Source organism: Propithecus coquereli, unplaced genomic scaffold, assembly GCF_000956105.1.
Source record: "Propithecus coquereli isolate 6110/MARCELLA unplaced genomic scaffold, Pcoq_1.0 Scaffold444, whole genome shotgun sequence".
NCBI lineage: Eukaryota > Metazoa > Chordata > Mammalia > Primates > Indriidae > Propithecus > Propithecus coquereli.
This window is the reverse complement of record NW_012150219.1, coordinates 1,360,478-1,375,391: the sequence shown is the minus strand read 5'-3', so window position 1 is coordinate 1,375,391 and position 14,914 is coordinate 1,360,478. Positions and strand designations below refer to the sequence as shown.

The 14,914-nt window shown below is 45.0% G+C and overlaps 1 protein-coding gene across 1 annotated transcript; it reads right to left on the bottom strand.

Annotated features, from left to right (window-relative positions):
• Positions 1–833: 833 nt before the first annotated feature.
• RNF114 (ring finger protein 114) lies at positions 834–14,404 on the bottom strand. The gene is made up of 6 exons (XM_012654710.1): positions 14,211–14,404; positions 9,744–9,894; positions 6,971–7,077; positions 6,507–6,621; positions 4,051–4,158; positions 834–2,720 (listed from the first exon to the last, which is right to left on the bottom strand). The coding sequence occupies exons 1-6, from the start codon at positions 14,348–14,350 to the stop codon at positions 2,655–2,657; spliced, it is 687 nt and encodes a 228-aa protein (XP_012510164.1). The 5' UTR covers positions 14,351–14,404; the 3' UTR covers positions 834–2,654.
• Between the last annotated feature and the right edge of the window lie 510 nt (positions 14,405–14,914).

The window sequence follows — 14,914 nt, the reverse complement described above, 5'->3', positions numbered from 1 at the left end:
TCATCATAGCTCACTGCAACCCCCAACTCCTGGGCTCAAGCGATCCTCCTGCCTCAGCCTCCTGAGTAGCTGAGACTACAGGTACGTGCCACACCTGGCTAATTTTTATTTTTGTAGAGATGGGGTTGCCCAGGTTGGTCTCAAACTTCCAGCCTCAAACCATTCTCCTGCCTTAGCCTCCTGAGTTGCTGTGACTACTACATATAGGCATGAGCCACTGTGCTGGGCTAGTTCTGGCTGTATTAAATTTGAGGTTCCTATGGGATCAGGATCGGAATGGAGAAACCCAGGAGATAAGCACGGCAGACAAATGCCACAGGGAGTACCCACAACACAGCACTGTGCAGGGTTCTGCACGCATTGCTCCCTTGGAGCCCAACATCCTTAAGAGGCAGATACTATTATCCCTGCTTCATAGCAGGGAGACAGGTTCATAAAGTACTTGCCAGATGTCCCATAGCTAGTGGCAGAGTGTAAACACCTCCAGGACCTGAAATTTCAACTTGCAGAACCCCTTTACTATAGTGTCTCAGCACTGCTGCTAAATCATCCCGAATGTAGCTGAAGCCGTGTGCCCAAAGCCTTGCTCTACGGAGCACCATGACTCTGGCTTCCCAATTTTAAGAAGTTGGGGTTGTGTTCATTTTCCACAGAGGACAGGCCCAGCAAGGCCCTAAGCTGGTGAAATGTCAAAGTTGTGATTAGCAGCCAAGTAGGACTGTGACAGACAAAAACCTCCCTCTCAGGAAGAACGAATCTCCTGGAGGACCCTCAAGCCCAGGCTTCAGCACATGGTGTTTAATGAAAATAGGCAATATAGCTTACCAGTTGGATAAATTATGAAATTTATTTATATATCGCCTTTTGAAAGCCAGAACATAACAAATTTCACTTTCTGGAAAGTCATCTTATTAGAAATACATGAAGTGCACTTAATACAAGGAAATAAGTTTCTTGGTACCACCGAGATGGACATATGCTCTCTCAACAGTTCCCTCAAATGAAGGGTTTTGTCAAATTTCCCTCCAAACTTCTAATGAGATGATCTCAATTTAGAGAGGTCTGAGTAAACTTTTTCCAGAAATTATAGTGAAGAAAAAGAAGTGGACCTTTAACATTTGGGTCCTCCCAAGTAAGCACATTAGAAAAAACCGTTTTGCCCCAATGGGCCTCATCTTCGCTGGTGACTAGGCATTTGCAGCTCGTTACTGGCAGGCAGGGAGAGGCCACAGCAGCAGTTACAGGCCCACTGTCACCTGCAACCTCAGCCACTGACCAGAAGAAATTTCCATATTCAGACTAGATGTGTGACATGAAAGAATGAACCTAAATCCATATGCCTTTTGGTCAATCAGAGGTTCTGCTCCTACAGATTAGGCTGACAGCTCTTAGCCTTATATTTATTAATATTTGTAAAATATGTTGAACTTCAAACTTCTAGAGCTGTTACTAAAGAAAGTTTCCGGTAGACAGCTTTCATTAACAACTGTTCATCATGAGATGTGCCTTAAGAGCAGTGTCTTGTTGGAAGAGACAAGAGGGTGCAATACTGGATTTCCTATAGCTTCACTCTACATTCAGAAAGTAGGTTTTCAAACACGGATTTACATGTTGAAAGCAGTGTCATAAGGAAACCATCTGTGATAGAGAAACAATGCTCAGTTTAATCTAAGTTACCACGTAGAAGATAAAAGAACTAGTATCCACTGGAGCCTCTAAACCTCTTCCTTCCTATTCATTCGAGGACTCCTTTTCATGCTTCAAGGACCAGAATGTAAGCAAGCTCCCAGAGAGGCAAACATGACCCAGTAATCTGAAAATTCCTCACTAGTTTGAAGATCACAACCAAAAAGCTATGGCCTCCCATCTCTCTTAGCTGACCCTCCTCCCCACTTACAGATAAACAGATTTTAACTTTCCTAACCTGGAAACACTTTCACAAAAACATACGGTTACACCTTATCCTAAAAAGGCACCATGCAGGCATTTAAGACTGAACCAGTTAATTCTAAGGATGTGCAGGAATAGTAGGAAAATATCACTCATTGAAACTTCCAGCACTGGATCATGCTAAACTCAGAACATTCACTGAGGACTTGTGAAATGCATCCCAGGATGGCAACCCCAGCTTCCAGCAGCTGCCGCCAACGGCCCACTGGCAAGCAGCTCCGCTGTACATAGGAGCTTCAGCACTGATCAGGGCCCACACACCTCAGAGACAAGGAAAGGAGAAGCTTGTTTCATTGTGCTTCATGACCCAGAAAAGGTTCTGGCTGGCTCAGAGGACATGAGAGATGAACAGAGATGAACACTGACTGGATGGGAGGAATGAGTGTGAAACAAGAACACGTTGAGGTGAAGAAGCCAGATTCTCTTCCAGAAGAAGAGGCAGAAGCTCCAGGAGGCAGCTAAGAACCAATAAAGACCAGACCATGTGACAAACAAGGTGAACAGTGGGGGAAGACGGCTTTGGCAAGAGCCCAAAGGAAAGGAGGGCTCTGACCTGGGGACCCGTTTCCCCTGCCAGAAGTGACCCTGTCCCAATGCCACGGATCGTTTCCAGGTCTGTTGTACAGTTAAGGTGTAGGAGTCAAAGGTTTCACGTTTAACACATAATGGAAGCTCTGGAACGTGAGGCGGACGGCACGGACTGCTCACTGATCGATGATGGAGCGCTGCAACACCTGGTTCATCATGTCCTCTTCATCGACATCGTAATCCTGAGGGCAAAACACAGACACACAGCCTCAATGACGCTACACGGCTGCAAAGACTCACATTCAGTAGAAGGAATCCGGACAGGGCTGCCAGGGACCAAATCCCAGCTCCAACATTTGCGACACTAGTTATGCAACTCTGGGCAAATTATATCACCTCTCTGTGCCTCTGCTGTCTCATCCTTAAATAAAAGTAATGATGCCACCCTGAAATGGGAATCGCGGGGCCCAGACAGCACATGAATGGGGCCTGGCACAGACCAAGTGCTCAGCGCGTTTAATTTAGTCCCAGCAGAAGGCAAACACATGCACAAATGCACTCAGCTGGTGCTGTTTTTAAGAGGTGGGTTGAGTGCCCAGTACAGGTTTTTTTTTTTTTTTAGGGCTATAAGGAACAGCAGAAACTGTAGTGAAGCTAGCCTTCTTTAATTTAATGAGGCAAAATTGTCTACTTGGGCATTTTTAGGAATTACATTCATCTTTATAACATTAACAAAATGGACAGTTATTCTGAAGTCTGAGTTTTAGACCCTCTGTCAGACTGAGAATACTCTTTATGACAACTTAGAAAAGAGCTTTCCTTCTTAGATCTTGAAATATAGCCATAAGACTGAACACTACTCTACAATTCTAATTTTACATCTATGTGTATGTAAATAAAAGGTCTACTTCAAACAGTTGGCCAAATTTATCTATCACTACAATGCCCAGACAACTGTGCCCCTTTCAAAACCATTCAGCTCTGGGAAAAAAATACAAACCTGATAGTCATACTTGGCTAGTGGATGTGTTCTGTTTGACCTGACGTATTTTTAAAAAATCATTAAAATCTGTGATACTTCATATGAAATCCTGCATGTCCTGCTTCAGGGGTGGGGGTGGAGGAGACAGGCAATACCGTGCCTGTATTTCCGCAGGACAACAATCAGCTGAGGTGATGGTGGCACAACCTAAGTCAGGCACGGTCTGGCTGGTGAACCCTTATGAGGACCCTTTCCATTACTGCCCTAGTCCCCAGGGACACATGAACTTGAGGCTCCCAAACTAAGTGCTGTAACAGGTAGAAATTATATATACCACAAGAAAGTGGGCAAAACTTTGGGGGTCAGGGAGGGGGAAGAAAGGAATAAGCTTCACTGTGTCTGTCTAGATGATTACCCTGGCCACCCGCCTGGCCCATGAACAGAAACTGCACAGCTGCAGTTCCAGGGACTGGGAGCCCATCACATCAGAGATAAAGCTCAACAATGAGGCCCTCGGCAACCTTCTGAGAAAAGTGAAGTAGCTGTGCTGTCCCCCAGGGGAGGGATCAGAGCTTGGGCTCCGGACTTACCACAAAAGTGTCATAAGAAAACTGGTGCCGGCGCTGGATGTGCTCTATGAAGTTGGCACTGCGGTAGTTAGGGTCTCCCCAGGGCATCGAGGCACATATCGGACAAACCTTTCAACAAAGAAGCAAGGTCTTAGGCATTTGATGTCCCAGCTGGCACCAGCCCTCCGTGGCCTGTGTTGGCCTCCTTTCTTCCAGAACAGTTCTCCTGACACACCAGTCCAGGGCCTGGTCACTTCTTCCTGTGCACATCAGCATCCCAGAAAATACTGCAAGTTTCCTCCTCAAGTGAAATGACACGTGGTAGTGGATAAAGGCTCAAGTCATGACACCACCCTTTCTGATTCCTACTGTAGTCAGGGAAGTGGGTCAGTCAGCCCAATGGGGGCCTAGAATATGGCCTTCCAACACCCCCCCGCCAGATGATCCAAAAGCACAAGGAAAACCAAGTAAATAATCAGAAGAGCAATGTCCCAAGGAAGTAAACATAGCCTCACGTGCATTTTAACAAAGTAAATGCTCAGATGAGGGGGATCAGGCCAAAAAGCCCTTGTATGAAAGGCTGATTTGGGCTTTGAAGACTGGGTAGTATCTGGACAGGCAAACAGAACATGTAAGGTGCTCCAGAAGAAAGGCAGGATGTGAGAAAAGGTCAGGAGGCAGCAAATAGCCACACTAGCTAGAATGGAAAACTCATGCGGGGAAGAAGGTATAGTGCTCTGGCTTGGAGATGGAACCCTCCCCAACCGCCAGGAAGACATAGTGGCAAAGGGGGTTGGCAAGATATCATCTGGGATGGTGGAATAGGCACGTGTAGCTGTGGAGCTATGACACAGGGCAGGACTAGAGACTGAGGAGAAAGCTCCCAAAGGGGAGGTGAAACACAGAATTAAGGAGCTGCAGAGGGAGAGGAGATAGAATAGAGGGCCAAGGGCTAAAGAACAAAGGGCTTCACAGAGGCAAAAGAATCAGAGGGATTTCAGGAAGCCAACAGAGCAGGGAGAGAAGAGAGAGAATATTAGGCTGTAGCATCAGAAACCACAGAGTTGTTTAGCAATAGCAGTATCTACCAAGATTATGAGTGCAGGTAACTTTTGACCAAATTAATTCATATTTAAGACTTCAGCGTATAAACATACAAAGGATATGTTTCTCACATAGGCCCGCTGTACCTTAAGATTTATGGTAGACAAATAAAGAACACTACCAGGCCTGATAAGATTAGCATTGATAGTTACCCTGGTATCCTTACAAAAGGTCATGAAAATTCTAAAGTCTGTGCACCATCTTTTACAGCAATGGAGCTGATGGTTGTCCATACAACTGGGCATATGGTTCAAGAGACGCAATATGAGATAAACTAAAACAAAATTATAGAGGAATATATACCTAACTATATGGGAAGACCTAGTCTGTCAATCACATTGAGAGGGGAAAAAAACACAATGCTGAGGTAGACCAAATTCATACATTTTTTTTTTCCCGAGACAGGGTCTCACTCTGTTGCCCAGGCTAGAGTGCCGTGGCGTCAGCCTAGCTCACACCAACCTCAAACTCCTGGGCTCAAGCGATCCTCCTGCCTCAGCCTCCCGAGTTGCTGGGACTACAGACATGTGCCACCATGCCCGGCTAATTTTTTCTATATATATATTTTTAGTTGTCCAGATAATTTCTATTTTTGGTAGAGACAGGGGTCTCACTCTTGCTCAGGCTGGTCTCGAACTCTTGACCTTGAGCGATCCACTCGCCTTGGCCTCCCAGAGTGCTAGGATTACAGGCGTGAGCCACCGCGCCCGGCCTATACATTTTTTAATAAAAGAGACTATGTGCCAGTTGGTGATATTTAAATAAAGCCCTTTCCTAATAATTCCATCTAAATCTTCTTTTCCCACAACTATAAGAAGCTACTCTCAAAAAGAAAATGACAGCTTTATGGAGGAGAAATCTAGTGGATACCAAGGGATTCAAGTTAATGTTACCAGCAACAGGAGCAACAGACATCAATCACGTGACTCTTAATGTGGCACAGAGGACACAGAACTTAGTACCATTCAAGACTCCTCCTTCGGGGGAGGGGGAAATTGCTATGAAGGACATCACAAATGTTAAAGTTTAAACATGGATTTCACACTAGTTATTAGACTGTATCAATGTTAAATTTCTTGAATGTGATTAATTATACACACAAAAAAAGTCATTTTGTAAGAAAATGTTCTTAGGAGATATACATTGAAGTACTTAGGGTCCAAGAGGTCACAGTATCTACAGCTTATTCCCAAGTGGTTTGGCAAAAAATATGTATATATACAGTATGGTTAAGCAAATATGGTAAAACGTTAATAATTTGTAATTCCAGGTGAAGGGTACACAGGAGTTCATTGTACTAATCCTGTAGTTTTTCTCTAAGTTTGACTTTTCTTTTCATAATAAAGTTAAAAGAAAAAAAAGGTTACTCTTACCACAGATTTGGTATCCGTGCTATGGGATAATTTGCAGTGTTCCACAAGTCCTTCCTGATCAAAGTTCTTCTCAGCACAGTAAGGACAAGGAAAGGTATAGCGGTTTGGGACATTCCTGGAAGGTGAAGGACAAGAAAATAAAATCTCTCTGTGAGTACCCTTCTATGAAACTTCAACCACTGTACATTCCAGAGAGGAGCAGAGTTCACTGAATGAGTTATGACAAGGATTCTGATTATCACTTCAGAATGAAGTCTTGAAAATAAATAGCACAGCTAACATCTGAGGTGAACAGAGAGTCCTCTCCTGCATATCCCCCCCCAAAACTTATCAGCTTTAGCCAATGTAGCAATTATACCTCCACTTTCCCAAACTTATACAACTAAACCCTCAAGAATGCAAAGTGTCCAATTTCTTTGTACCAAAAGATGACTTCCACCTAACGGAGTGATTGAGTCATTTACCTTGGCTGTAGGGATGCATCCTTAGTGGTGGCCTTCACACCTTCCATGATGTAATTCTGGTATTTGGAACAGGTAGCCACGTGGGCCCGGATCTTGGATAAGAAGAACTCGAATAGAAAGAGAGCCCACAAGTTAGTGAGGAACTTGTACCAGGCCAAATATAGTCCCAAAGCAAGGGCAAGATGAAAACTAGACCTACACCACCCTGGCAAATAACCTCACCAGACTCCTGAAACCCCGACTATTGCAGATTTTCCATGAATATCAAGGCTGATGTTTTACTAGACCAAATCAGAACATTTGCTTCTACTCTAAAATTATTCTCCTAGAGGTGTGCATTATTCATGATATGCTCTAAATCCAGTGATATTTTTAAAGTTTTCTACACTAGCATTTAAATTAGTCTTCTTGGCCAGGTGTGATGGCTCATGCCTGTAATCCCAGCACTCTGGAAGGCCAAAACAGGAGGATTGCTTGAGGCCGGGAGTTTGAGACCAGCCTGGGAAACACAGTGAGACTCTGTCTCTTAAAAAAAAAAAAAAAAAAATTAGCTGGGTATGGTGGCATACACCTATAGTCCTAGCTACTACTCTGGAGGCTGAGGTGAGAGGATCGTTTGAGTCCAGGAGGCTGCAGTTGAGACTTCAGTGAACTGGGATTGCATCACTGCACTCTAGCCTGGGTGACAGAGCAAGACCCTATCTCTAAAAAAATTAAAAATAAATCTTACAGCGAGCCAAGAACCATATTCCATTATGTGCAGCAGAGAAAAGTGGTCATTTAAGTAAAAGGGATAAAGGCTAGTAACCGTAAAGTATTAATCACCAGATTGTGATAAATGATCTTAAAAAAACTGAAATCTGAATTTTATCTTTCATATAAAATCTAGGCTGTGCATCAGTAAGATGGAAAGAGAGAAGAAAATCCAAAGAGTGCTTTGTTATAGGTGTTCTAAAAGAAAGAAAATGTGTAAGAAATGGAGAGGGAAGTAAGGGAAAGAAAAACATTTTGAGAGGTATGCCCATAGCACAATCCTTAAAATGGAGAAAAACAAAAGCATATGGGGGGAACAAAAAACTCTCTATGCATGCATAAAGATGACGGTAATACGAAACTTTATTTCAATATCTTGAGTTTCCAAAAAGAAACAAGGAAAAAAAAAAGCTCCAATATTTGAGCCCCAGCTCAAATATGATTCTTTCTGTCTCACCTCCAGCTAAAGAACCTGTTGACTTTAAGTTGCCCACTGAGGAGCCCCCAGTTAAAAGGGAATATCCCGGCTGAGCACGGTGGCTCACGCCTGTAATCCTAGCTCTCTGGGAGGCCGAGGCGGGTGGATCGCTCAAGGTCAGGAGTTCAAGACCAGCCTGAGCAAGAGTGAGACCCTGTCTCTACTGAAAATAGAAAGAAATTATCTGGACAACTAAAAATATATGTATAGAAAAGATTAGCCGGGCACGGTGGCGCATGCCTGTAGTCCCAGCTACTCGGGAGGCTGAGGCAGGAGGATGGCTTGAGCCCAGGAGTTTGAGGTTGCTGTGAGCTAGGCTGATGCCACGGCACTCTAGCCAGGGCAACAGAGCCAGACTCTGTCTCCAAAAAAAAAAAAGGGGGATATCCCTATTCAGCATTGTAATAGCCCCACTATGTGCCCCTAATACTAAATCGCTCTGAAAGGAAGGAGATGGTGAGGTATATCCATATTATGGCCATCATAAAAATAATGAAACTGACATGCAAAGCTGTCCAATGTCATTAAATGAAAAAAAAACTTTGAAAGTGAAAAAAGTAAAGATATATATAATATGATACCACCTTGCAAAAATCCAACAACTGTGTTTGTATACATACTCTACATCTGTTTGTCAAAGGGTAGAAAATGTCAGGTAGCCTTCTAAATTGAACTACTTTTGAAGTGGTAATTTCTGGAGTGAGAAATAAGCCTACATTATTTTATATTTTTGTATTGTCTGGAGTTTATAAAATTATAACGATTCTAAAAGCAATAAGGGTGTGTACGCCTCTTGGAAAATAAGACAATAATATTTTTCCTTTTCAGGAGCAGTTATAACAGATGTGAAAATAAATATACTTGACTCAAATGATTACACAAAAGAGCATAGATGCATTTCAAATGTTAAAATATTGCTATTACAATCAAATGATTTCATATTGACTTTTATATCATGATTCCTCCCTATAAAGTGCTAGGAAGTTGAACCATTAAATTTTATATCTCTAATAATGTAAATTATAAAATTTCCCCTCAAATTCATTGCAACAGATAACTTTTTTGATTCACTGCCTTTGTTTTATATTTTAAAAGATTATGAAATATTGTTATTAAAATTGTTTATACTAATGGGGTGCAATGAACACTATTTGGGTGATGAGTACACTTACAGCTGTGACTCAAGCATTACAAAAGTGATCCATGTAACCAAAAACATCTGTACCCCCTTAATATTTTGAAATGAAAATAAACAAAATTGTTTATACTACTTTGGAAAAATGAGTCTTTCCTATAAGGAAAATACTGGAATAACTGATTTCTATGGCTTTCAAAGCTAAATACTTAAGCAACTCTTAAAAAAAAAACCAGTAAGGTTACGAAAACAAAATAGCACAGCCATCACCACAGATAAATGGCATGCACACGTGCTGTTAGTCACCTAGTCATGCTCTAACTTCAGAAACCACATGGCAACAGCTCTAAGTTTTACCCCATCTCATCAATGAAAGACACTGACTCTTCCATGTTACTTCCACATACATTCTTACGGCAGCCATGGCAAGAAGTCTCTGTGCTCTCGATCTGCCGCTCGAGCTCCATGGCTCGGACGCCAGGTGCCAGAGCGCTGCGACACACCCCACAGACAGGTTTCTTCGGCTTCAGACATTCCTGCAGGCATGCAGAGCAAAAGCTAGAACAAGACACACAGAGAACCTCCGTCATGCATCATGGAGACAAGACAATGAATATGGATCAACTTTTAAAAAGACATCAATGGATAATGGATTAAAAACAACTGGCTCCCTACTCCCAATTCAAATACTAAGTCATTCTAGGTCAGGAAAACTGGGGGTAGGGAGAGATTGCAAAGAACACACAGGTACAGAAACAAGCAAAAACTACGATGATACATAGCAGAAGATATTATGGCTGAGGCTTCAAACCTTAGGCCCTGCCACTGAGGAATCTTAGTGGGGTTTCCTGAACCTGTTTTCTCCTCTGTGAAATTAGGATAGTACTGCCTGGGCGCAGTGGCTCACACCTGTAATACTAGCACTCTGGGGGCCAAGGCGGGAGGATTGCTTGAGCGCAGGAGTTCAAGACCAGCCTGAGCAAGAGCCAGACCCTGTCTCTACTAAAAATAGAAAAAATTAGCCGGGTATGGTGGCACAAGCCTGTAGTCCCAGCTACTCAGGAGGCTGAGAAAGGAGGATCGCTTGAGCCCAGGAGTTTGAGGTTGCTGTGAGCTATGATGCCACCACAGCACTTTAGCCTAGGCAACAGAGTGAGACTCTGTCTCCAAAAAAAAAAAAAAAAAGATAGTAGTATCTACCTCTAGGATTGTTGGTAAGATGCAACATGTACAGTACAACAAACCCTTAGTAAAGTGTACGACATGCACAATAAATGGGAGCTGCTACCATTAGAGGCGAAGGCAAAGTGCTATAGGAACACAAAAGGAAGAGCAACTAGTTGTGATTTGAGGAGGACAGGGCCGTCAGACTTCAGAGGCAGCATTCACGATCCTTCTTAAAAGAGTTCAGCTAGCAAAGAATATTCTAGGCCCATTGGCTCAAAATTCATGATGCATCAAAATCTAACAGACTTTTCCACATAAGGAGTAGTAGGGAGCCAGAGGTTTAAAGCAAGGTATCAATAAGACCAAATCCAAGTTTCAGAAAAATAACTCTGGTTCTATCACGGACAACACAGTTTTTTGTTTGGTTTCTTTTGTTTTAGATGAGGAGAGATGAGAAGAGACAAAGTAGAAACCAAAAGATGACTAAAGGCAAGGGACTGACTGAGAAAATATGGAATGAATTCAGAAAATGATTCAGAGACAGAATCAGTAAGACTTGATAACTTACTGAATTTGGAGAAGAAAAGAAAGTCAAAGATGACCAAGTTTCTACCCGGAAGCCTAGGCAGGTGATGATTCTGAGATAAGGTACACAGATAGAATGAATAATAAGGCACAAAAACATGCTAGGCTACTTACCCAACCTGATAGATTTAAGGCAGGATAACAAAATCTGCCATGAAAAACTCAGGATTTATAATCAAAGGCAATCTTCTGCACAATTGACAATTTTTTACCGTCTCTAAAAATTTCTTTTCTCTTTGTCATTAAGTTAGATATTAATGCTGCTAGGCAAAATTCTGGACCAGGTTGGGAGAAGGTAAGGGGATCTATTCATTTACCACTGAGAGCAGAGTGGAAACTAGACAAAGTCCCTGTTCTCACGATACATGCTAGAGTAGAGGAAAACACAAGCATTAATTTCAGATAGTAAGCACATAAAGGAAATAAAACACAGCAAAGAGATCAGCTGGGTGATCAGAGAAAGCTTCTCTGAGGAGGTGACATTTGAGTTGAGACCTGATTAGAAGGACAGCTACACAGATCTAGATGCACAGTTCCACATCAAGGTGACACCAAACGCAAAGGAGTGTCTGAAAGGCAGAAAGGAAGGCCTTTGGGGCTGAGATATGGCAGACCACGGGGAGAAGGGCAAGCAATGAGGCAGGCAAGGTCTCGTGGCCATCACATGTATTGCCTCATTGCAAAGGCAGATCACAAGAATAACGCTAGAAAGCACACAGGGTCCCAGAGAGTATGATGGAACCAACCCCGGCATGCAGATGAAAGCAGCTCAAAGTCTCTCCTCAAGCACACACTGAGGTACAGCTCATCTATATGTTCATGAGCCACTTTGTGCCTGAGTCACGTCCAAACAACAAGCCTGCTTCTAAACTGTTCGTATATCTTGGGCTGGCCTTTCAGTTTCTATTTCCTATTTGTGGGCCTTTTTCTAGTTCAGCCTTCAGATGCTCCACCCCTTCTGTCATGGTGCTATGAAGAAATTCCTTTCTCTTGGGCCCCAGCCGCCTGCCCTTCTCCAGCTATATTCCACTACACTGGAGGAGGATGTAGTTATCCAGGGCCTAAATAAAGCTTTATAAAAATCCAGTGCCTTAACTAGAACCGCAGTGATGCTTAAGTTTCCATGCACAAAAGTTTAAATCAACTATGCACAGCAGAAAGCATTTGGCTGGAGCTAAGGGAGACTGTTGCTGGCCTCACAGAGGTGCTTCCATCTGTCTTCAATCAGCACTGAACTGAACACGTTAGACGTAGGATGGTGTGAATAGAGAAGAGCCAAGGTTTGAATCCCAGTACCATTTCTTGCCCTCTGACCTAGGAAGGTTCACTTGGCTCAAGGAAACCTCACATTTTGGGGTTCTTTGCTGAGTAAGCTGTGTTGAGTCAAGCCTTTTTATAAATGTTAACAGTAACTGAAATCCATGGGATTAATCCAAAATTAAGTAAACCTGATACAAGGATAAGATGACTCAATAGGAAAGCTACCTAGACATCACTTCGACTCTCTCACGAAGCTTACTTCTACCACTAATTTCTTAGTTCATTCACCCACTACCTGACCCCTGCCCCTCCCCCACCAGACAGAGGTTTGATCCTTGTAACACCCTCCCACTGCACAAGAGTTTGAACATTCATTAGTACTTATTTATAATCAATTCACTGGACCGTCAACTGTGAGGGCAGAATCATCTTACTATACCCCTACGATTGGCAAATAGAGGGCATTCCAGTCAGCTGACTGTAAGACTGGGATATGGATGGTCAAACACTGCACTGGGGATGATGCTATGAGGCAAAAAACCGCCCTCAAGATGCCTAAGTTTTGCTCTGTGCAAGGAAGAAGGAAGGAAGCTCCAGGAGAGAAGTGGGGGAGGTAATTTAGATGGAGACGGAGATCAGGGCGTTAACTTAAACTTGGACTTGAAGCCTGAGAAGGATTTGGGGATAGTGGTGAGGGAGGTTTGGATGGGGCAAGAAGAGTTCCAGGCTAACCGAACTGCAAAGAGGAGCAGCCTCAAACTATCTGAAGTGTACCTGAAGAAGCAATAAGCAGCCGGTGTGGCCGGGGAGCCTCTGCCAGGTGCCAGGCACCGTTCTCTGAGCTAACGAGACACACACCTGCAGGAGATCCGGCAAGAGGTGGGCAACGGCGAGCCTGCCCTAAGTGAGTCTCAGCCCTCACTTTACGCACCTGTAAAATGGCCGCCAGCCCTCCCCCGTACAGGGTCGCTGCAGGAACAAGGCCAGCGCGCCTCAGCAGGTGTCTACCGTGCCTTCTGACTAGGAAAGCGGTCCCAGGACCAAGGCCAAGGCCGGTGATCTCAGGATAAGCACTGAGTTAAGCCACACAGGAAAAGCCAACTGAGAGGCAAGCAGCAGGCGGTCACGCTTTCTACAGTTTTTTCAGCTTAGGTGCGTCTGATTCAAATTACAGATTCACACTGGCCAGTCTCAAAGTACCCAGCACAGCCCAGCATCTGCAGCGGGCATTTTCACACGCATCTGCTTTAACCGCCACGACCAGTCTATTAACAGTGCTTAGGCCACGAAGACTCAACTGAAAGGAGGATGAAACGGGGCTCCCACACGAGCGAGCAGGAACGCTACAAACCCCCGGTGCCGGCCCCGCCCCTCTCACAGCTCGGGGCAGACCGGCCGGACCTCCAGAAAGACCCCCCTTTTGTTCTTTCGGTCTGGTTCAGCGTCCCTCCAACTTCAGCGCACGTTAGAACCACCTGGCAGAGCTAGGCACACGACGCCAAACGGACCGTGCAGACTCTGCAGGGGAAAGTCTGGCTCTCCGAAGGCGGACGCGAGACTCCACCTGAGCCCCGGCAGGGCAAACTCCACTGTCACGTGCGGGACGGAGTCTGACAGGCCGCCCGGAACCCAGCGGGCGCCTAACGGACGGCAGCGGTCCTACCGGGAGCCGACGGGCGAAAAGGAAGAGCGCCCCGCCAACTTTCGCGGGCCTTCGGGAGCCCGAGAGGGCCCCGCGGAGCGGGCCCGTCAGACCGGCCCTCTCGCCCCCGCCCCCAGACCCTCCCCGGCGGGGCCTCGCTCCTCCGCTCCATTCCCCTCCCGGTCAGGCGCCCCCCAGCTAGACCCGGCTCGCCGCTTACACGTGTCCGCAGGGCACCTGCACGGGCTTCTCGTACACTTCTAAGCACACTGGACACGTGAAGCGGCCTAGGGGGTCGGTCTCCGCCGCCGGCCCTGCCCGCTGCGCACCGCGCTCACACTCCTGCTGTTGCTCCGCCATCTTGCTGCCCCTGAACGCCGCGCAACGGCGGCCGAGAAGGAGGAGCTGGGGGGGCGGGGCGAGACTCGTGGGCGGGGCGAACGCGGGGCGGGGCCTGTGAGCCGGGTGCGCGGTTGTGGGCGGGGCTCCCGGAAGAGCCTCGTTTCCGGGCCGTCTGACCGGACTGAGGGAGAGGCCGAGGGAAATCTGAAAAATGTGGAAGCGAAATCCAGAGGCTGGCAGGATTGGGACGCGCTTCGTGCGTGGGCCACTGTTTCCCAAATTTAAATCATTAGTTCAGCACCACCTGCACTATTACTTAATATTTCTCTTCGAATGGAGTTTTCTTTTTCTTTAAACTTAAGCAAACAGATTTTAAAGGGAGATCTGATATCACTGCTGAGCTGCAAATAGAAAATCAGTATCATTTATACAATAGAACTGTAAAAATAAATACAAATATGGAAACAAAACATATTATTAACTCATGCTGATACTGTTGATGCTGAAAAGAGATTAGCCATTATTGGAGAGGTGTTAAAGACGGCTAACACCACGCTGAGACTTCCCAGCAAAAGAAGCAAT

What these genes read in the sequence shown, in the direction of transcription:
- RNF114 (XM_012654710.1), bottom strand. Translation starts at nt 14,350, where the DNA reads ATGGCGGAGCAACAGCAGGAGTGTGAGCGCGGTGCGCAGCGGGCAGGG. An exon ending in CAGGTGCCCTGCGGACACGT is followed by an intron (nt 9,895 to 14,210) that starts GTAAGCGGCGAG and finishes GTCTTGTTCTAG; the next exon opens with CTTTTGCTCTGCATGCCTGC. An exon ending in GCACGGATACCAAATCTGTG is followed by an intron (nt 4,159 to 6,506) that starts GTAAGAGTAACC and finishes CTTTGTTGAAAG; the next exon opens with GTTTGTCCGATATGTGCCTC.